General features: G+C 41.2%; 1 protein-coding gene across 1 annotated transcript in view; it reads left to right on the plus strand.

Annotated features, from left to right (window-relative positions):
• The window catches only part of grik4 (glutamate receptor, ionotropic, kainate 4), a 305,728-nt gene extending 284,599 nt beyond the window's left edge, over positions 1–21,129 (plus strand). Inside the window, exons 16-22 of the mRNA XM_044354238.1 lie at positions 5,909–6,018; positions 7,055–7,228; positions 7,704–7,869; positions 8,617–8,842; positions 13,983–14,111; positions 14,300–14,418; positions 15,957–21,129. Of these exons, the coding sequence (XP_044210173.1) occupies positions 5,909–6,018; positions 7,055–7,228; positions 7,704–7,869; positions 8,617–8,842; positions 13,983–14,111; positions 14,300–14,418; positions 15,957–16,346 (1,314 nt within the window). The 3' untranslated portion in view covers positions 16,347–21,129. The remainder of the gene's footprint in view (positions 1–5,908; positions 6,019–7,054; positions 7,229–7,703; positions 7,870–8,616; positions 8,843–13,982; positions 14,112–14,299; positions 14,419–15,956) is intronic.
• The last annotated feature ends 640 nt before the right edge of the window (positions 21,130–21,769 follow it).

Genomic DNA, 21,769 nt, shown 5'->3' on the forward strand with positions numbered 1-21,769 from the left:
TGAAGACAGATGTCCCTTCTCCTTGTCTCTCTCTCTCCCACCTTCATTTCCTCATGCTCTCTTTACTCTCCGATTGCCCTTTGGCATTTTCTCAGATCTGACTCAGAGCGGTCCCTCAGCATGGCTCTGAAATTCGATTTTTGAATTTCTGTGACTGCACTTGTTTAGTTCTAATCCACTGACTATTGATCTAAGACACAGTGATTTCTACAAGGGGGTTTGCTGCTTATTTTAAACTTTAAATGAAAATTTCAATCAGATCAATAAGAATGGTGAATGCAATAAAATAAAGGTGCCTGTTGGGTATTAATTACCCTCAGACTATTGGCTATTTAATCTCCATTTCTCTTCTCTGTCAGTATGAATACATTATATATATGTCTGTCTCACACATACAAATACTCATTTTCTCTTGTCATTATTTTCTATCTTTGATGGCTATGACATTTATGACACTGGACTGAACCTCCACCAGAGCTTTTCCTCCAACTGTCTGAGTACTCAGAACAGCAGCAAATCAGAACTCTTAATTACCTGCCACATGATTGTGTATCAGTGTTTTACCTTGCACAAAGAACTGATTCTCTGCAGGGATTACTGTTAACTTAACTCCACTGTTCTGCTGGGTGATTTCTGGAACACAACATGAAAATGAAAAATAAAGGAGCAAATTTCAGGCAGCTTGCAGCTTGTCTGGAAAATGCAAGCTTCACCTTCACCTTAACAACTTTTTTGCAGCTAGTTAAGGATTTGTTGTTACTAGTACCTTGTACAGTGATGTTGTATGGTATATTATATGTTATATTATATGTTATATAAAGCCCTTTGACACATACTGTAATATCATCCGAGGCCGTATAAACTATACACATTTGATTTGTACACACAAATGACATCTTTTATGCCAACACACAGCAGACCTCAGCAGCCGGTATAATATGTGTCACTTCTGGCCTGAATTGGGCATCAGAGTTATGAACTCCGACGTAACCTTGAGCGACTGTCAAGCTCTTCTCATAAAAACTTTCCATCCCATAACATTCATCATCTGTACAACACAAAGCCACACACTGTAACCCAAGAGCCCAACACTCTGCGGTACTTTATATCTGTGCCAATTCCATCATTTCAGCATTTCCCTCAGTATGACAAAGCACGGTGTATGTGTGTGCGTAAAAGAAAGAGCAAGCGGTTCTTAATTAGACATAGGAGTTAATTAGGGGTGTGTAGAAGCCGTGTCAGATTCAGCAGCTTCCCTAAGGGGTAGAGTGTGGCATATGGAGCTTTATTGACTCTGTGGCCACACACGTCTTCAGACAAAACTACACAGTCACAAACACATGCAGCCCTGCACATATAGATGCACACAGCAACATAGTTTCCCACAAGTGCACATACAGTCGCATGTGTACTCAATACACACAGACTTAAAGCCAGACCACCTGGAGATCCCAAGAGGCAGCAGGATGTTGTTGTGAATGTGACCCTGTAACCTCAGCCAAATCAACTGCTCTCCACAGATTGCTCCTGCAGCCATCGCGACACACGTAACAGCTGACAGCATGTGCTCTGACACAATTAGTAATGCACACGCTATCAAAGACAGACGGTGGGGAGACAGAGTGGAGGGAGAGGGAGAAAGACGACATAAAAGAGAACGAGCAAGAAATAGGTAGAAAGAGAAGCAGAAGGGGGTGGAGAGAAGATGGAGAAATGAGAGCAGGGAGGCGAGCAGGAGAGAGTGAGAGTTGAAATGACAATGGGAAGTCTCCTTCAGTGAGTCAGTATTCAGGCAGGCAGCCTCAGGGGGCAACAGTGTGGTATGAATACCAAGAGGCAGGATGACTAGGTGAAATCCTTGACTGGATAACCTCACCAACTCCTTCAGCCACCGTCCTGGCATGCAGGCAATCCCTGGAGAGAGACAGGTGGGAGGGTGGGGGGCGCACAGTGTGAAGTTGGGAGAGAACAAGGGCAATGCAAGGTACATCTCTTTGTCTGCATGTAGAGAGGAAGAAGGGACTACCATTATAGCCAGCAATTCCTCGCTATTCTATTTGTTGAGATATACTCATAAAAACAGGTCATAAAGGATGTCTCACCCCCTGTGCCATGTCTGCATTCTCTTCCGTCCTATGATTCGTCTTACACCCTCTTATCACCTTAACATGACAATAAATCTCTGTAAAATGATTCCCCTGCCACTAATAAACATAATACAAACACGGCAGCAAATGCTGATGAGTGGAGAGTGGATATTTGTTCTACTCTTAAATCTGTTTATCTAACTCCTGCATCAAGCTAAACTATTATTATATCACGCAAATCAGCACTACTGCATTGTTAAGTCGTTTTGTCATGAGTGCAATTTGGAGTCTCCCATCTCCTACAAATGTACATCACCCATTAAAGGGTAACTGCCAGATTAGCCATGCTTGCTTGCTGTGTTTTCCCCCTGCCAGAAGTCAACTACCTGCTGCCTCCTGTTCAGCACGGGTGCTCACCGTGCACTGGGTGGCCCAAGCATGCACTTTATCTGCCCTGCTGTGGATGACTGACAGCGCAGACAGCTGCTGACAAGCTTTGAAACACAAGCACACACACACACAAACACACCGCTACTGACACTGTCTGTCTTGCTTCTAAAATGAAGTGAGAACAGACCACCAATACAAGCTCACTGTTTAAATAATAATCCTCGACCATGCTGTATGGACTAAGAGCCACTCAATTGTACATTCAATATTTGCATACATAAGTTATTAATAGCTGCACAAGTATATTTATTTCTTTTTGATTTTTGTCTGTAACCACTGGCTGGCACTGTTGCTTGTATTTGGTCTTTTTATTTTTGTAATTAAAAATGTAAATAAAAAAATGAATAACTATACTAACAGCAGTGACACTGAACCTTCAATTACAGCAATGAATCAGAACTAAGCCACTGTGAAGGACAGATGCACTGCTCTTTCATTTCCTCACATCACAGGAAACGAGGCAGTCATCCTGTCCTATGGGTCACTTCCACTCAAACAAGGTTTCAATGCTGCACTTACTGGATACTTGAAGACAGCACAATGAGCTGTAAATAGAAAACTGACATTATCACCTTTATGACTAACATGTTACCAAACAATTTACACATCTAGCAGATGCAGAGCAACATTAGCCTTCATTCGGAATCGTGTTTGTGTCCGCCCGACAATTCTAAATCTAATATTCACTCTCCTTTTAGCTTTGTTTTGCTCTCCACCAACTTCTCAAGCTCCTAAATGTTTCAATGTGTTCACCAGCTAGTTGGTAAATTTTTTTCTGTCAGCCTTTGGTGCTAGTCATTTGATCCATTTTTAATATGTATATATATATAAATGATTAGACAGCTTTAAAAACATTACACTATGGCACCACAACTTTGTCATCACAAGATTATCATTAAATGGAGATTCAGTAAGCCTGTTCCTTTGAGGACACAGTTTATAAAATGTTTGGAAAATGAGGGAAAAAAGTTCTCAGAGAAAATGGAAGTGTGCACACAGATTTTTAATACATCTTATGCTGTTCCCATTTAACCTATCTGAATCTCTGTGTGCTCATTAGTGTGTCTGCTGCAGCGTCACCATGGATAATTTCCCATCCAACTCCTGAAAATATAACTTTGTCTCTGAATCTTAATGCACACATATTATAGCACCAGCAAGAGTCGAGATTTCTCACCAGCACGACTCTAATGTCTCATCCTACATTTTCTCTCTGTCTCTATTTCTGATCTGCTCTCCTGCACCTTCACTTCTTTGCCATCTGTTGGCATGTAAGTCCCACGTCTCTGCAGCTCTCTTCATCTTAGTAATAGCACCTTGGTGAGAACTTAAGATGTGGACAAGCGGGGCAAGCAGTTAACAAAACGCTGGTTCAGCATGCGCCAAACTGGACCAGCAAACAGGAAGACTCATGTCAGCACATACTGCTGTTACCCCAGTAATGCCAGCGCCAACAAGAGGCAGCTTGGCAGCGATTCTCACTTTACAAATAACCCTCTACATCTGAGATGGCCATTGTGTGTTTCACCACTCCACTGTTCTATTTTCAGACGGCTATCATCATTATCGTCAGCATTACACTCTATAGATAGACTGACAGACATTAAGACTGGCAGGCTGATTTGAATCTTGCTAAAAATTATATTGAATCTCACTCTGCTCTCCTGCTTCCTGCACGACTCCTATTTTACTCAGTCAGGCTAATAGAGTATGCAAGTGATTACAGGCACATTAATGATTTTTCATCTATGCACAAGTCTAAATGGGGGTTCGTTTATCATAACAAATGCCCACCAAAATAATCTCACCCTCTTGCAGCAAATTTAATTTTCGAAGGCCTCAGAAATGTATTACTGCAGTGTTTTGGCATGCGTGATGTCCCCCAAGAGTACCTAATTGAGTATTTTTGCATAAAAGTGATTTGGGTTTGTTCAGGTGGGTACCACAGAGCTGCCTGTTGACACAGAAATGGAAGATAAGGAATTTCAACATGTTTGAGTGCATCCCTCTCATAACAACACTTGGACAGTTGGTTGTTTGATCACCACCATTTAACTTTCCTGCTGGCCCTGACAACCATCTCCATTTCATAGTCATTAACAGATGGTGGACTTGCATACGTGTATAAATGGCTAATATTCCTCTGCTAATGTTCGGTCAACCGGGCTATACATGCGCATAGGAAATACGAGCATTCAAAAATACACACACACACACACACACACACACACATAAATAAGCACACACAATCACTCTGTTACTTAGCACTGCTTCACCAGTAATTGGTTTCATTTAGAGGACAATGGCTGTTGGTGCTGGATAATGAAACATTAGGAATTAGCCCCTATATTCCCACTGGTCTACTAGCTGCCACCCGTATTTTAGCCACTTTATCTCCTCTACCACTGGTTACCAATCCAAACATATAAGCAACAGCCCATAGCTTCTTCTGCACAGCTAGCCTTTCTGTCCAAGCCAAAGCTATTAATCTCTCTCCGTTTTTTTCTCCCAGCTGGGACACTGCACGCTCCCAGTCATATAGCAAGTCAACTATAGGTCACAGAAATGAATTTCTGTTTAATGTAGCTGTAATGGTTTAGTTGATTATTTGACCTTTCTCTCTCTGCTGCATGCAACCTTGCGGCAAGCACAAATGGTGACTGTTGTCTTTATCTCTTTTAATAATTTTGACCTCTAATTGTTCTTTATGGTATGATTTATCTAATGTAATTTCGTGTAAAAGCACACTATAGACCAATTAACAGGAAATAGTTCTCAGTTAATTCATATATTTTTCCTTTTTTCAGTGCTTGAATCCAGGGAATAAAACCTCTTATCTGTGATGTTGTGTCAATATCCAGCCCTGTGACACTCTGTTGACAGTTCATGGGAGACTGAGTTTGTGCTTTCGTACAATGTTGATCTGAATGTTTACATGCAAATGATATTCATATAATTATAGTGCTATCAGTTTGCGACAGGGAAATCTGTGCTTATCACATCAAAATCCCATTATTTACTGTCCCAGTCACCTTTTTTTATCTTTCCCAAATTACACAGGCGGCAGTAAATGTTGGTTAACGCAGACCAAACTGGGCCTGGGGCAAAGGAATCAACACTGAAATTCAACATTTCTTTTTAATTAATCTTGGCACTCACTGTATGGGGGTGATGTTAGAAACTCAGATGTTTTCTCACATGCTAATTAGTTCTTCACCTTTACGAGTAAGTATTTAACCTCTCACCCCCTCCTTCAACAGAATCCCTTGTTAGGTCGACTTATGTGATGTGAACATGGGATCAAATGTTTTCTTGGTCTGAGCAGGCTTTAATTATTTTAAGTCCATACTGTGTGTGTTTGTGTGTTCCAGGGACGGAGGCCGGGCTACTTTTCCTTCTTGGATCCCTTCTCCCCTGGAGTCTGGCTCTTCATGCTTCTGGCCTACTTGGCTGTCAGCTGTGTCCTCTTTCTGGTGGCCAGGTAGAGAGCTCACCAGTAAAATACACTTTTTAGAGTGAGAGAAATGAACTGAGAGACAATTAAAGGGTTAGAGTACACAGTAAAAACACAAAAAGGTGTGGTGGGCTTTTTTTTCAAGAAGGAAACAGGTGTCTGTTGTCTACTTTCTTCAATCTTTCTTGTTGATCTTCCACATCATAGTGAAAGAGATGTTCTCCTCCCAATGGTGGGTCTCCAGCGTCACAGTGACACCTGCTGGCCAGGCAGGAAACTGGCATAACTGCTGTTCAAATCATTATTGCTTATACAACAAGAAGCATTATCACATAGCACTGTAAATTATGAAGAAACTTAATCAAAAATGCAAATTATACATCTTATGTAACACCTGCTGGAATCAAATAAACATGATTGCTCAGTCAGGTATTACCTTTCTAAAGAGATGTTCTAAGCCCTGCATTACATTACTGCCATATGAACTATATCTATTGAAGAAGAGAGATGTGATTTGTTCAGTTATGAAGATTTTGCCTTTTTTTGCTGAATTTTGATTAAAACAAAATATTCCCTCTGCAATCTAAGTGAGCAGTGCGTTAAATTTCTTTACCTCTACTACCCTTAAACTCTACTTACTTTCTTTTCTTTGTCAGTTGCTATTAATTTTGGCAGATCAGAAGGAAATTATACCCTAGTTTTAAGACAGAGAAATCACTGCTGTCTCAATACAGCACATAAGTTGTCACATTACTTTTGCTTCATAGGGCAATATTTTAACATACCAATCACACTTGTTCACTCCCAGGGTTTAAGTAGGCGGCACATGGGGAATGGAAAGCAGGTTTGTAGTCTCTCGAGAGAACCGGGGAAGGTGACTTTGTGCTCAGTTAACTGTTAGACTTGTTTTGCTCCTCGTCTTTCACTCCCTTTCGTTTGCTCCCCGTCTCTTGAGTTTAGCTCTCGTCAGAGTACTTTATCCGACTCTCATTCCCACTCCTGTTGGATGTACCCCTCCTTCTCTTCCCTCTGTTGTCTAACCCCATTGTCTTGCACTCCCCAGATTGACACCGTATGAGTGGTACAACCCCCACCCCTGTTTAAAAGGACGCTGTAACCTGCTGATCAACCAGTACTCACTCGGCAACAGTTTCTGGTTCCCTGTTGGAGGCTTCATGCAGCAAGGATCCACCATTGCTCCCAGAGCTCTGTCCACACGTTGCGTCAGTGGAGTGTGGTTAGTATTACCTACACAGACACACAATGCTCTCCAACAAACACACATGCACACACCCATTTGACTCCGTTTTAATTGCTCCATCATGGCATTTCATCTATGATCTGCTCTCAGTGGTATTTTTGGACCCTGTGCTTCATCTTTTCATTTATTCGTCTGGTTCAGTATGAGAACGTGATGAAATTTGTGCATGTGCATATGTGAGACATCGTCTGCGTATGTCTGCCTTTATTCTTTACAGTATGAAGTTTACTTTCTTTCATCCAAACTGAGCATTGTCACCTTCATCCATGCACACCCACCCTTTCATCCATCCACCCCGTCATCCACAGTAAATCGTGCAGTTTCTTCTCCTCTCAGGTGTGCAGTTATTTTAATCCTCCTACACTTTCCCCCAGACAATCTATCTTCATACACTTTCCTGCACATTTACATAACTTTTATAGGTGAATACATATATTCTTGTCCTCCACAGGTGGGCCTTTACATTAATCATCATCTCATCCTACACTGCCAACCTGGCCGCCTTCCTAACAGTTCAGAGGATGGAGGTGCCGATAGAGTCAGTAGATGACCTGGCAGATCAGACGGCAATTGAATACGGCACCATGCATGGAGGATCCACAATGACTTTCTTCCAGGTCAGGGGTTATACACATCATTGCATATGGTAGATTGTTTATACTCTTAAATCAAAGGCACTCACACGCACTCACCTCAGAGCCCTCTGTGATCGATGGGCCACCAGTGATGTTATCCTCCTCATAACCTTCCTGTCCTTCCTGTCTTCCTCCTCTAACCACAGGTTTTATCTGTTTCCTGTCTATTCTTTGCCACAAACAATTCAATATTCTTCTCCTCAGGGAGATGGGGCACTGTCCGAGTCCCTGAGAGAGGCACACACTATCCGCTTTCATCCTCTTAAGATTTGACCTCAGAGAGAGAGAGTGAAAAACAAGAAACAGAGAAAGAGTGTATTACAGGACAAAAAGACAGTGAGGGATGAAAAGCAAGGAAAGAGAGATGTTAGCCTTGTCTTCCTTGATGCTTTTACATCCACCGGACCTTGAATAATGTTAGTGAAGGCATGCCAAGAGGAAGTAGAGGACAGGTGGGGATGTGTGAAAATTCTGCTCTCAAAGCTTCTCAAATGGAAAAAGGTGTGCAAACTAAAAAAAAGATTCACATTTAACTGCAGTACTCCTTCCACAGAATCAGAGAGTCTGAATAAATGCATCAGTGAAGAAAATGACAAATAAAAACAAATGAAAATTAATCTCCACCCCTGCAGAAGTGGAAAATGTATCTGCAACTGACAGACTTTTAATGTCTCCCATATTGGACTGTGTCTGTTTGTCCTGATTGTATCTTGTCTCGCTGCTCTGCAGAACTCTCGCTACCAGACCTACCAGCGTATGTGGAACTTCATGCACTCAAAGCAGCCCAGTGTCTTTGTGAAAAGTACTGAGGAGGGGATCGCCCGTGTCCTCAACTCAAACTATGCCTACTTGCTGGAGAGCACCATGAACGAGTACTACCGCCAGAGGAACTGCAACCTGACGCAGATCGGAGGACTGCTAGACACCAAGGGCTACGGCATCGGCATGCCACTGGGTGAGTGGAGAATAATGGGTGGAGAGTTGGGCAGGAAAGTATTAGGATTAAGGGAAAGAGAAAAGAGGGCTTAAAACTCCTTAAAATGGTTCTCCAAACATTAAATATAACAGTCAAAGTTTAAAGCAGCTATAATTGATATTTTTAATAATAACAATGTATGAAATGACAATATGTAATGTCACTTGAACCTACAAAGAATTATCATCCCACTCTGCATCTCCCCTCAGCTTTGTAGAACTTTTTAGTGAGTTTCAGCACATTGTTTAGCTGTCCATCTGCAACATAACTGTTTTGGTTCATTGTCACTGCTCTCATGGCATTGTTTTCGGCCGCAGGCAGCTGTTTTCAGAGAAAAAGCCCTAAAACCCCACTGTACACCACCTGCTCAGCACCAAACAGCAAACACAGTTAGCAACTAGTTGGTAAACATAGTAAAGTAAAGCTGCAATGATTAGTCACTTAATCAATTACTTGATCAACAGAAAATGAATTATAATTAAAATTATACATAATAACTGTTTTGAGTCATATTTTAAGGGAAAAAACACCTAAATTCTCTTGTTCCAGCTTCTTAAATGTGAATTTTTTTCAGGTTTATTTAGTCTTCTATGATCGTAAACTGAATATCTTTGGGTTATGGGCTGTTGGTTGGGACAAAACAAGAAATTATCGACATTTTTCACATTTTTTTGATATTTTATAGACCAAACAACTAATCAATAAATCAAGAAATAATTAACTGATTAATCAATAATCAAAATAATTGTTAGTTGCAGCCCTATAGTGGAGCATTTAGCAGCTAAAGAGACAGATATTTCCCTCAGGAGATGATAGAGACCAAAAACAGAGGTTAAAAAGAGAATGAATATTGGACTTACATTCACCAGGTGGACGGAGACACTGCAGTGAAGTGTTTGATGTGTAAATAAGCAACTTAGTTTGCCAAATCAACTTAAAAGATGACGATATATCAGTGTTGTGTTCAGAACAGTTAATGCCAGTTTAAAGAAGAAAAAAAAACATCTCTAGGTATTATTTATGACAGTTTAAAACTCAGCTAATCTGCTTCAACAGGCTTGTGTGGTTCTGTGTCAGTCAGATATGGTGACAGTGACCTGGTACGATGATTGCAGTTGTAATATGATTACAACTGTAATCATATTTGATTAAAATTTGCTAAGTCCTGACTAGTGCATTGAAGTATGTGACCCATGTGCTCCAAATCAGTAAGAGGAGCACAGACAAAAGAATAATACAGAAATTGTCTCATGAAATCACCCAAACTTTTCAAACATTGGCAAAAAAAAAATAGTGTTCATGTAGGACCCCATGACTCATAGTAAAAAGCTGAATGAGAATTTAGCTTTTAGAGGTCTCACACACGTTGGAGACCTGATGGATATCAGTGGCTGAGACAGACGGAGAAGTGGAGAAGCAGAGGGGAAATGAAGTTCAGTGTGAAATGAAGGCACCAGAGGACAAAAGCTGATGGTTTTGCTTAAATACACTGTATAATTTATGTTGATGCTGAGAAGGGGGAATGAAGAGCAGGGGTAGAGCTAAATTGAAAAGTAAAGCCTCAGCAAAGCCAAACCATTAGCTGCTATCATGGCGGAAAATGATGCAAAAAGTGAGAAACTAAAAGAGAGACTTACTGCCAGACTTTAATAGAGCGGCTGTTTCCATGCTGTGATGTGAGAAGGGAGGTCGAGAGAAAGGGAATTTGAAATATTGTTCCTGTTGAATGTGGAGCTGTTGCCGTACGTCTCACTCGCTGCTCTGAGAGTATAAACACAAGGTTTACTTACACTTTGATCTCAGGTTGAGTCAAACTACAGACGGGGGAAAAAACACATCTTAAAGTAAACAAGATTAATTTCAATTCCTTTGATGTATAAGGGATAGATAAACCCACTCTTTAGTGAATGATGTTCCATACCGCATACTGCGATGTAGGTTCAGATTCAGACTACTTTACTGTCCGTTAAATTTACATGAAATGGAAATACGTCTTTGGCACAGGCATATGAGACAACAACACACAATAATTATACATTAACGGTAGGATAAAGTCTTAAAGTGACTAAGTGGCAATGATAACAGTGATGATTGGATTGTTCTTCCACTGGCATTTGAGTAAATCCGTCATAACCATCACAGCTATGTATATTACACAGCAGTACTTAACAATAAATAGCTACATTAAAAGAAATGATTGGGTAGGTTGCAGAATGAGAGCAGCCTCATAAGTATAACAATAATAATAGTATGTGGGTGGTGGGGTGGGGGAGCAGGCAAGTTCCAAGGGGCCTATTTAAACAGGCTGTTGTTGAGGATGGTCACAGCTGATGGAATAAAGGATTTCTTGTAATCGTTCTTCCTGGCCATTGCAATTTTCAGTCTGCGGCCTGATGGCAGCAACTGAAATGCTGAGTGGAGAGGACGGATGGGGTCATTGTAGATCTGGATTGCCTTTTTGGTTATGGATTGAGAAAATAAGTCCTGGGGTTGTAGTTGTTTGACTCCATTGATTTTTTGGCCTGATTGATGACCTGAGTCAGTTTTTTTCTTTTGTTTTACTGAGAGGTTTCCATACCATGAGACAATGTTAAATGTGAGAACACTCTCAGTTAGTTATTTGTAAACCATGAACAAAGTGTGCTGGCTGGTGTTAAAGCTCCTTAGTTTCCTGAGAAAGCAAAGCGCTGTCTTGCTTTCTTGTAGATGTAGTCGACATTGTCCTGAAAGGTGAGTTTATTGTCTATTACTGGTCCCAGATATTTGAAGTGGGTGACCTGCTCCACTTCCTGGCCCTTCATACTGATTGGTTTTTAAGTAGGACCTGCCCATGTGCTCCAAATCAGTAAGAGGAGCACAGACAAAAGAATAATACAGAAATTGTCTCGTGAAATCACCCAAACTTTTCAAACATTGGCAAAAAAAAAATAGTGTTCATGTAGGACCCCATGACTCATAGTAAGAAGCTGAATGAGAATTTAGCTTTTAGAGGTCTCACACACGTTGGAGACCTGATGGATATCAGTGGCTGAGACAGACGGAGAAGTGGAGAAGCAGAGGGGAAATGAAGTTCAGTGTGAAATGAAGGCACCAGAGGACAAAAGCTGATGGTTTTGCTTAAATACACTGTATAATTTATGTTGATGCTGAGAAGGGGGAATGAAGAGCAGGGGTAGAGCTTCATACTGGCCCATGGCCCTTCATACTGATTGGTTTTTAAGTAGGACCTGCACTGCCTGCTCTCCTATTGCCTCCTAGACACAGCTCCCTGCTTTTGGTGACATTAAGGTCAAAAAAGCTGTTGTCAAACCAGGAGTCGAGGCAGTTGATGTACTGGCAGTAGGAGGTGCTGTTCATATCCTGCTGGCAGGCAACCAGGGCCATGTCATCCACATACGTAATAAGGAAGAAGTCACTGCTGTTACACTGCACTTTATTTGTGTATATTGAGAACAGCAGGGGGCAATAGTATACATCCCTGAGGGACACCTGTATTCAGGACAAAACAGTCAGAAAAGGTGTTGTTGATGTAGACACGCTACGGTCGATCTCTCAGGAATTCACTGACCCAAAGAACCAAACTGCTGCTGACATTCAGGTCACAGGGCTGGACTGTATTAAAAGCAGAGGTGAAATCCATAAAAAGAATGCGGACATGAGTGTCATCTTTGTCTAGATGACATTGAACTATATCTGAGAGAGTGTGTGTGTGGCATCTTTAACACCTTGATGAGCTCTGTAGGCAAATTGCATGGGGTCCATAAACTCAGATGTTTGGGATGAGAGTTCTTTACATATTAGACACTCCATACATTTGCTAAGTAGAGGTGTGAGAGCGATGGGTCTGAAGTCATTAAGAGATTTGGCATGAGATGTTTTTGGTACAGGGATGATGGTCGCTGTTTTCCAGGCATGGGGGACAAAGCTAGAGTTGAGGAATATTTGTAACAGTTGGGTGAAAATAGGTCCCAGTTGGGCAGCACATTCCTTTAGGACCTTCCCCTTGAGTCTATCTGGGCCTGGTGCCTTGTGGAGGTTAACCCTTTGTAACACAGAGATGATATCTCTCTCCTGAAGGATCACAGGGCATGGGATCATTTCAGTGCAGACAGCCTCACACTTGTTACTGAAGTCCTATTTATCATATCTGGAAAATGAGTTCAGATTGTCTGAGAAACCAAGGGGATCTTCACATTGAGGGGCTGGTTTCTGCTGCCTGCCCATCATTTTGTTCAGTCCCCTCCCAGCATCGCTTGCATTGCCAGTTCTCCATTTCTCCTCAACCTTGTCCTTATAGTTTGTCTTTTTTGATCATTTGTCCTATCTCCTTATTTAGCTCTTTCTTCTTTTGAGAGTGACCCTGCAGAAAGGCTTTTTTCTTCAGATTTAGGTGATGTTTCAGTTCCTTGTTAACCCATGGTTTATTGTTGAGGTAAATTCTGACATCCTTTGTTTTAATTACAGTCTACACAAAAGTTCACCTGGCTAATAATAGTGTAATTTAGTGGTTCATAATTGTTCCTGGTCTTTGATAAATAAGTCCCACTCAGGAGCCTCAAAGCAGCCCCTCAGCTCTTCCACTGAGTTATTGTCCAGGCCTGAATATGCTGGACAGCAGGTTTAGCCCTCTTTGGTAAGCGGCAGTCCGTTGGTAAGAGGTGGATAACATGACAGTCCTAGAGGTGACCTGGGCACATAAGCGCCGTCCAGATTACCAAGGCATAGGTCCAGAGTTTTGTTCAGTCTCGTCGGACATGTTACATTTTGTTCAAGATTTGGCAAGAGTATGGAGACACCGCATCTGTTAAAATCACCAAGCAGGAAGACCAGGTCGTCAGCGGAATTACGCAGCGCCTTGTTATATAACCTGTAGAACACAGCAAAACCCTTTCAATCTTATATTTGAAGTCTTATTTTTTGTTGAAATAAAGTTTTCTAATAGAGTGACATCATTTCACTTTTACCACAGTACATCTCTATTTTCTTTCAATAAGAAAAATGTCACAAAATGAGTGTGTTGCCACTGTGTTTTTGTCAGACGGTAAGGTGTGGCAGAATGCAGGTTGAAATAAGTTGTTTTGCAGTGTACAGTTGAGTTTTGCCCCTCTCTTCCCTCCAGGGTCAGTGTACCGTGATGAGTTTGACCTGGCCATCCTCAAGCTGCAGGAGGACAATCGCTTGGAGATCCTCAAGAGGAAGTGGTGGGATGGTGGCAAATGTCCAAAGGAGGAGGACCACCGTGCCAAAGGTTTGTCCGGGTTAATCCTCATCCGCTTTTTCTTCAGCACCATTTCAGCTTGTCAGACTGTTTGTTTGAAACAACACTTTATCCATTTTAATTTCTTCTCCTCCTTCTTCTTATTCTATGAATCCCTCTTGCCATCTTCCCTCTCCCTCTCACTCTCACTTCTTCTATGAATGTTCTGTTGTCTCCAGGTCTGGGTATGGAGAACATCGGCGGTATCTTTGTGGTGCTTGTGTGCGGCCTGCTGGTGGCTATCTTCATGGCAGTGCTGGAGTTTGTGTGGATGTTGAGGCAGACACCAGGAACTGAGGTGAGAGAGGGCTATCTAACCTGCATCTGCTTTATCTCCCTCTCCCCTCCCTGGCACCCTCCCCCCCGCGGAGCTTCTAGGCTCTCCCACAATGCACAGCTTTGACAGGAAAAGATGTCTTCCTCTGGGTTTCACTTTACACGCAGCCTTCCACCGTCCAGCCTATGAGACATAATCAGCACAAAACCAAAGATATACCTCACTTACAGTATACCTCACTCAGACTACATGCATATATGGATTATTTTTTATTTATAGTGGTAGATTCATGAATATATATTGCATAGAATATACATATACATATACATATACATAACATATAATATTGAATGTAGCTAGATCTTCTTGGTGAATACATGCTTGCAGGGTGCTGGCAATGACAGCCTACTCATAAAAATAACTGTTATTGTTTTATCTTAGCCTTAATCTAAGCATATTTTTACTTACAAGATGCCTTGCATTGTGTGCACATCTTCGCTCAGTCAGATTGACAGAGACCAGAAGTCATTCCATCGGAGGGTGAATGGAGGGACAGTAACGGACTAGTTGTGGCCATCAGACCCATTTTCCCTGTACTTCAGTTAATAATGGACCATCAGTAGAACCAGAAATGTAAAGTAGAAGGCAGGAACTCTTTTAATTTAAAGAGAACAAAAAGTATTTTTCACTGCAAAAATTACAGAAATGATAAATCTGAATTTTATGATCATACACCTTGTCAGTGTAGCTTCATCTAGGATGAATATGAGGGATTTTATGAGTCACAGAACTGCTGTTGGAGAGGTATTTTTGCCACAACAAAGGCCAGTTCAAATTCTCAGATAATAATCACTTCTTCCAGTAAAGTAGTTCTACTGTGCTATTCTTGAGGCGGGGACTCCATCAATGAAATTGGTCTAGTAATATACTGGAGAAAGGTGTGCATGCAATGTTATTTCTGATGTGATTCCTTTAAAAGATACTTGATAATTGTCTTTTCAAATGGACTCCGCACTGTGATTTTAATTCAATAAACATTCAGTATGTGAAAGTCAAAAACCAACTCATGTGATTTCTTCTTTTTGACCAGCGTTGATTAATGTTTCACCCGAACTTGTAAACCCTGTGTGTGTGTGTGCGCCTGTGTGTCTAGCATGAGTAGTCTGCTCATGTGCAGCATGTGTGGATTGATAATTACCCTTTCTTGTCTTGCACTTGAGCTGCAGTATCCTGTCTGTTATCATAATTATTTCAGCTAAAAATACTGTAGATACCCAGTGAAGTGATAAAATGTGCGTGTTATATGTCTGTGTGTGTCTGAAAAGTAAGTTTAAAATTCCATAATGTACTCTTTGTGTTGTCTTTTTTACTATTTTCAACCTCTGTTGTTCCTACTATTCTGAATATAAACATAACAATGAAATGTATTTTATGTGTCTGTGATATCAGTCTGTACTGATCAAGTCAGTCAGTCAGTGAGTGTTCTTGCCTCTCTCCCTTTCTCTCCCTCTCTTATCCCCCTCTCCCCTATCTTTTTCTCCTTGTGTGTGTGCTTGCAGCAGTCAGTGTGTGAGGAGATGCTTCGGGAGCTGCAGGGGATCGTCCTGTGTCGCGACAGTCTGCAGGTGAGGCGCCGACGGGCGGCCTCAATACTGCGGCCGCGGCCCTTACCACTGGAGGAGCGCCGGGCACGAGCCGCCGCCGCCAGCCTCAGCAATGGCAAGCTATGCGGGGGCACGGGACTGCCTGAACCCCTCTCTCACAGACTGGCACAGGAGGCTGCCCTGGTTGCGAGGGGCTGCAGCCACATCCGCATTTGCCCTGAGTGCAGACGCTTCCAGGGCCTGAGGATGCGTCCTGCAGGGGCCACTGGGGCCCTCCCTTCTCCCACACACAGCGAGGAGAGCATAGAGTGGGACAAGACCACAAATAGCAGTGAACCTGAATAACGCCCGGCGATTCCAACAGGACTGACTTTCCCAGCAGCCACTTCTCTACTTCCCAGGGATCAAAGGTCATGTGGTATTTTGAGTCAGCCGTTCAGAGCTTAATCATCAAGGGCAGGACAATGCTGCGGACTCTCTCGTGCCATAGAGGCAACAGCCAGCACTCAGTTTTGGAATCTCCTGGGGTGAATTTTTTCCTTGGTCATAGGAAAAACTGATGAGTCTGTCTCATTGTGGTCTGTCCCTGTTGGCCCTCTGTACCGTGTAAAACAGGACGGACAAAAACAGCTAAGGGGCATTTGTACTATGCAGTATTTTCAGTCATTTATCATTGTGCTGTTTCTTTTTTTTTCTTTTTAAATTATTTCTATCCTCTGTTGGATTATCAATACTGAATATTGTTATTCTATTGTTCTTGGGGAAAAAAAAAACTTTAAACAAGTTCCTTTTTTAATCAGACAATTTACTGTATGAACGTATATTGCCTCTGAAGAGCTGCAAAGATGAACAGACTAATGCAAGGTCATCCCTCAAATCCTATTTTTTTTTTTTTTTGAAAGTGCCAAAAACCATAAGTATTATCTTGTGGCTGAAGAAAGCACCACAGCCTTGAGAAGACAACAAAATCATCTGAACCTGGAAAACAAACCAAGACATACAGACACACGGACTTCTTTTATAGTAGTGATATTCTATTAAAAAATGTTTTAACTGTTGGTATCTCTGAAAGACAGCGATGCATGTCCAGAGGTGTTGGCAGATGCTCACTGAATGATGAATTGCTAAAGAAGGTTGATGATTTCCTGTTTTGAATACCTGCTTTATAACATGATGGCTAAACACACAAACACATATACACATTCACTATCCATTTATTTCCTTCTTCCTCTGTGTTGTGACATCTCTTTCTCCTCCATATGTCCGACATCTTTGGCATCATAACATTTATCACTTGTCTCCTTTATGACCTCTCACTTCTAAATGTGTACACAGTCTCCTCTACAGTATCTTTCTCTGTCTCTTCAAGAATGATTTCAGGTTTCATAAGGTCAAGGCTGTGTATAAATGAAACACAGCATATATCAGACACAACCAAAAACACATGAAATCTCGGGTAAAGGGTTTTTTTATATATATCAGCAGTTGACTTGAGTTCTTTTAAATGTCAAGGCAGTTAAACTTTTATTGGATGTGATGTTTTACACACTACTGGAGGAGTATTTCAGTTCAGATCGGGCTAGATGCTCTCTGACATTTTCATACATTTATTTCTGCAAAACCTAAAGTTAGAATATGTTAATCAGGCATTTAAGAGGCCGCTGCAAATGGATAAAGAAACATAACAGAAAGTAGATTCAATCAAATGTGTATCAGTTCAGTTTTGGTATTCAGATAAGTGAGGTCAAACTGAAATGATTAGACCAAATGATCGGATCATGGATAATTAATTCAGTTTTATTGTGTTTATGGAAAAAATAGTTGTCTTTATTTGTGTTTTTCCTATATATCGATCATACCTCCTGAAGAAAACACTGAGGACAAACCACCAGCAACAGGAATCTTAGGAGCCACTTACTTGTTGCATAGACTGTGACATGTGATGTAATATTTCCCCACTGAATTGACTTTCTGAAGGTGTTACTGTTTGATAGTCTGACTGTTTCAGAGGCCATCCACCTGTCTACACTGCTCCTCGCTTATCTCTGATGTGTGCATCATTTTAAATGTGCCCATCAGGTTCTGTCAATCACCATCCCTCATAACTAAACCACCAACTCAACACAAGCATGAAGGTGCCGCCATGGCATCTCTCTTGTACTTTTATTAGCCACGTTCATTTTCTGTCTTTGTCATTTTTTCACCTGCAGGTTGTCTTGGTTAAAAAACTCTTGCATAAGCTCTTTTAAAGAAGCAGCCTGAAAAATGGGTGGGTGTGCTGATCATTCACAATGTTTAAATGTGTTTCTGTTCGTGTAGAATCATAATGAGAACACTTTAAGACACTTCCTGTATATGAGTGTTCACCTTGCCGTTGAATCATTCTGTCATTTGGTTTAACATTTCATATCCACAGACATGGAATCACCTCCTATATTTTTCAAGCTCCTGTTATTGCATCAATGGTAATGATTGGTACACTGTTTCAGAAGCTGGTAAACATGACTGTTGTGTATCAACCATTTACAGACCTGTAGTGAACTGCGATATTAGCACAATTGTACTAATATAGACTTTTCAGTGAAGAGTGACTGGAATCACAAATGAGTAGATTTTGCATTCAAGAGGGTTTTTTCCATTCTTTCAATGTCAGTTCAATCAGTTGCTGAAAAGAATTTCAGGACTTCAAAATGGTATTTCGACTCAGGTCTGCAGTGCGTCTGAAGCCCCAAAAGACACACATAAGTGTTTGAAACAGCATTGAATCTGCTTGATTCGGTACCCCATAGAAATCAATAGGAATGGCAGAGTTATTGTTATCATTTGCTCAAGAGCCAATAGTGCCAATGCATCTAATCCTCAAGTAATGAACAATTATAGTCCCACAGAAGGTGTGTAAATATAGTTTGATCACCAGTAGTGGTCCAAAGTGGGTTTTTTTTTTTATTCCAGCAGTAACAATCGTTTGAAGCTGATTATGTTAATAGAGCAGAGAGATACAGACCTACATGTGTATACTTTGTATGTGTTTATTATGGACAACTCATGTAATTCGGACACACACAGTACATGTGGACACACTCACAGATTATGTGCATAGTGGTAAAAACAAATCTGTTCACATTTGATGTAAACTTTCTATATTTCTTTATAAAAAAATAACTTGTTAAAGGAAAATTGCCAAGCAAATAGCAAAAAAGACCCACATTTCATTACCAGTTTTATAAAAGAAGTTTCTATCCATTTGCTGAATGTCACTAAGAAACTTGTGAGAGTAAGAAGGCTCCCGCTGCACCCGATGCTAACTTCTTAAACACTAAAAACATTTACTGGGGTGCTAAATCAAGCGTAGTTGGAATGAGATTGCCAATTACCTTGAAGGCATGAAAAGCAGTAGAGTAAGAATTAATACAAATCCTTCTGAAACACTGGGCGACCTTCGCTGGGAGACCACTGAGAGAAGATGGCAGGGTTTGGCTGCTATATTTTATATGCTTTATTTTCTTATGTTGACATTTTTATTCCATTATAAATACATTTCTTAAAACAACCTCCATTTCGTGGGGTTTCTGGTTCTGTCTCTTCTTTACTCTGATAGGCCTATATATGACCTTTTGAGCTGTTTAGACCTGTCATGCTAAATAGCCTGTGAGTGCACTTTGTTTTTCATGTTTTATTATTCGACTGGGAGAAATATTCAGACAGTGCTTCTGTTTTTGTGGTAACATATATGCGTGCAGAGAAGAAGAATGAGGATTTATGGATTTCTAGCTGAGTAAACATGACAATTGTTGAGTGAACCAGAAGGACCTGATGCATCTACCTCTCGTTTCTCACCCGTGACTAAATTAAAGTCTGCACACTCGTGAATCAGTTGAACAGCTGAGAATTTGTGTGGGTGGGAAGTCTTAACGGAGGCTAATGAGTTTAACAACTCACTCATGTGCTATGTAGCCTACGCATCCACTCACCCGTAGTCCATCTATCACTGTGATTTTCAGTGGATATTTCTCTCTCAGGATTGTGAGTGAGCACCACACTACACAAAAAACCCAGGATCTGATTTACAGTTTAATTCAGACTTCCTCTCTCTCTCTCTTCTCTCCTCTCTGAGTGCCTGTCTCACTATCTTCCCGCCGCAGCATCAGAGATGACAAGTTTTTCAGCGCACCAACGCCTGCATGTTAGAGTGCATATCCACACTATACACACACACAAACACACACACACACCCATATAACTCTTACAAGAGTGACACGTGCACATAAACATCCGCCGCCACCTGCATGTCACTGCTGTGTCGAGTTTATTTCATCGTGCTCATGCTTCCCCTTCTGCCTCTGGTGCTCCAGGTCCATAAATTAAGTGCATCTCTACCCACCACTGCCTAACTGCTGTTTGGATTTATGGAGCCCATGATGAGCATTGAGTGCCTGCAGAGGTGTGTGAAAATCCACTCCTCAAGCTTACCCAGTTGTAGCACATAGCATTACCAATTTCCCTGTGACTGATTGTTATTCTTCAAGGATTTAGGAATTATTGGAGGGAGGGAAGGGGGTTGGCATTTCACTCACATAAACTTTTCTGAGCCCAGCATCCAATTCAAGGCCCCCAAGTAATATTTAGAAATATATAAAATATTGTGAGTTTTAAAAATGGTCTATAACTCTGCATTCAGTATGATTTTATTGCTTTCGAGAGGCAATTGTTAAATCTGTTCATCCCATTTCTACTGCCAAAATTGCATCTCTTTGTCCAACAACTGCTTCCTCTTCTCTGACAGCAGATTTCCAAAGGTTAACAGTGTGTATGTATATAGCCACTAACAAGCATTGGAACCAAGGATACCAATTGAAAGACAGAACAGTCTATGAGTTGAAACTACCTAATACACAGTGAGACTGGTGCACATTTTTAAGTGAGAGCGTTTCTATTGATTTGTCGGCAATTCATTGCAAAAGGCTTGTTGTTGTTGTTGTGTGCTCAAAGAAAAGGTATTCAGAGTGCGAGAATTCTCTCCAAGGTGAGACGCTGTCAAGGCTGTTATACAGCCTTTTGTTCACTGACAGTTGTTGTTGAACATATTGACCAAAACATCTTGACATTGTTTGTCTTTCAGAGAAATAAAATGGAGCTTCATTTACTTTGTGTTTCGTTCCCTCACTATTCATTCTTGATGGATGGCCCCGCAGATGGGAAAGCATTGATTACGTAGTTCTGTGTGTGTATGTGTGTGTGTGTGTGTGTGCGGGTGGGTGGGTTAGAGTGTGCATGCGTGGGTGTATTTGAATGTGATCTCTTTCTCATGCACCTGCCTCCATGGGAAATCACAGTGTGGGCATCTTGATTCATCAGCTGGAGGCCATCTAGTTGCATCATTACCCAGAGAGCAGCAGACGGAGTAGACAGCCAAGTCAAATTCCAGTGGAAGTGCAGCAGCCAGCACTCTGTTAGGTATTCACAAGAATAAAATAAAGCGGCCAGCTTTTAGCGTGGAAATAACTCAATCACCTGCCAGTAAAAGCTTCTTTTTTTTGCCCTACACAAGGACACGTGACTTCTTTAAATTTTTTGAAACATAAAACAGTCACAAGTCATTTCTGTTGAATGTTGGCACCAAAAGTCTCTGTTGACCTTCCAAAGATTGAACTGCACATCAGTCACTATCCATAATGACTCAATTTTTTTATAGAGCATCATCTATCTCTGAGCAAATGCTTCAATGGCAGCAGACAAACATTAGCTGGGTTTCAATTTGAATCATATAT

The sequence above is a fragment of the Thunnus albacares genome, chromosome 6, assembly GCF_914725855.1.
Source record: "Thunnus albacares chromosome 6, fThuAlb1.1, whole genome shotgun sequence".
NCBI lineage: Eukaryota > Metazoa > Chordata > Actinopteri > Scombriformes > Scombridae > Thunnus > Thunnus albacares.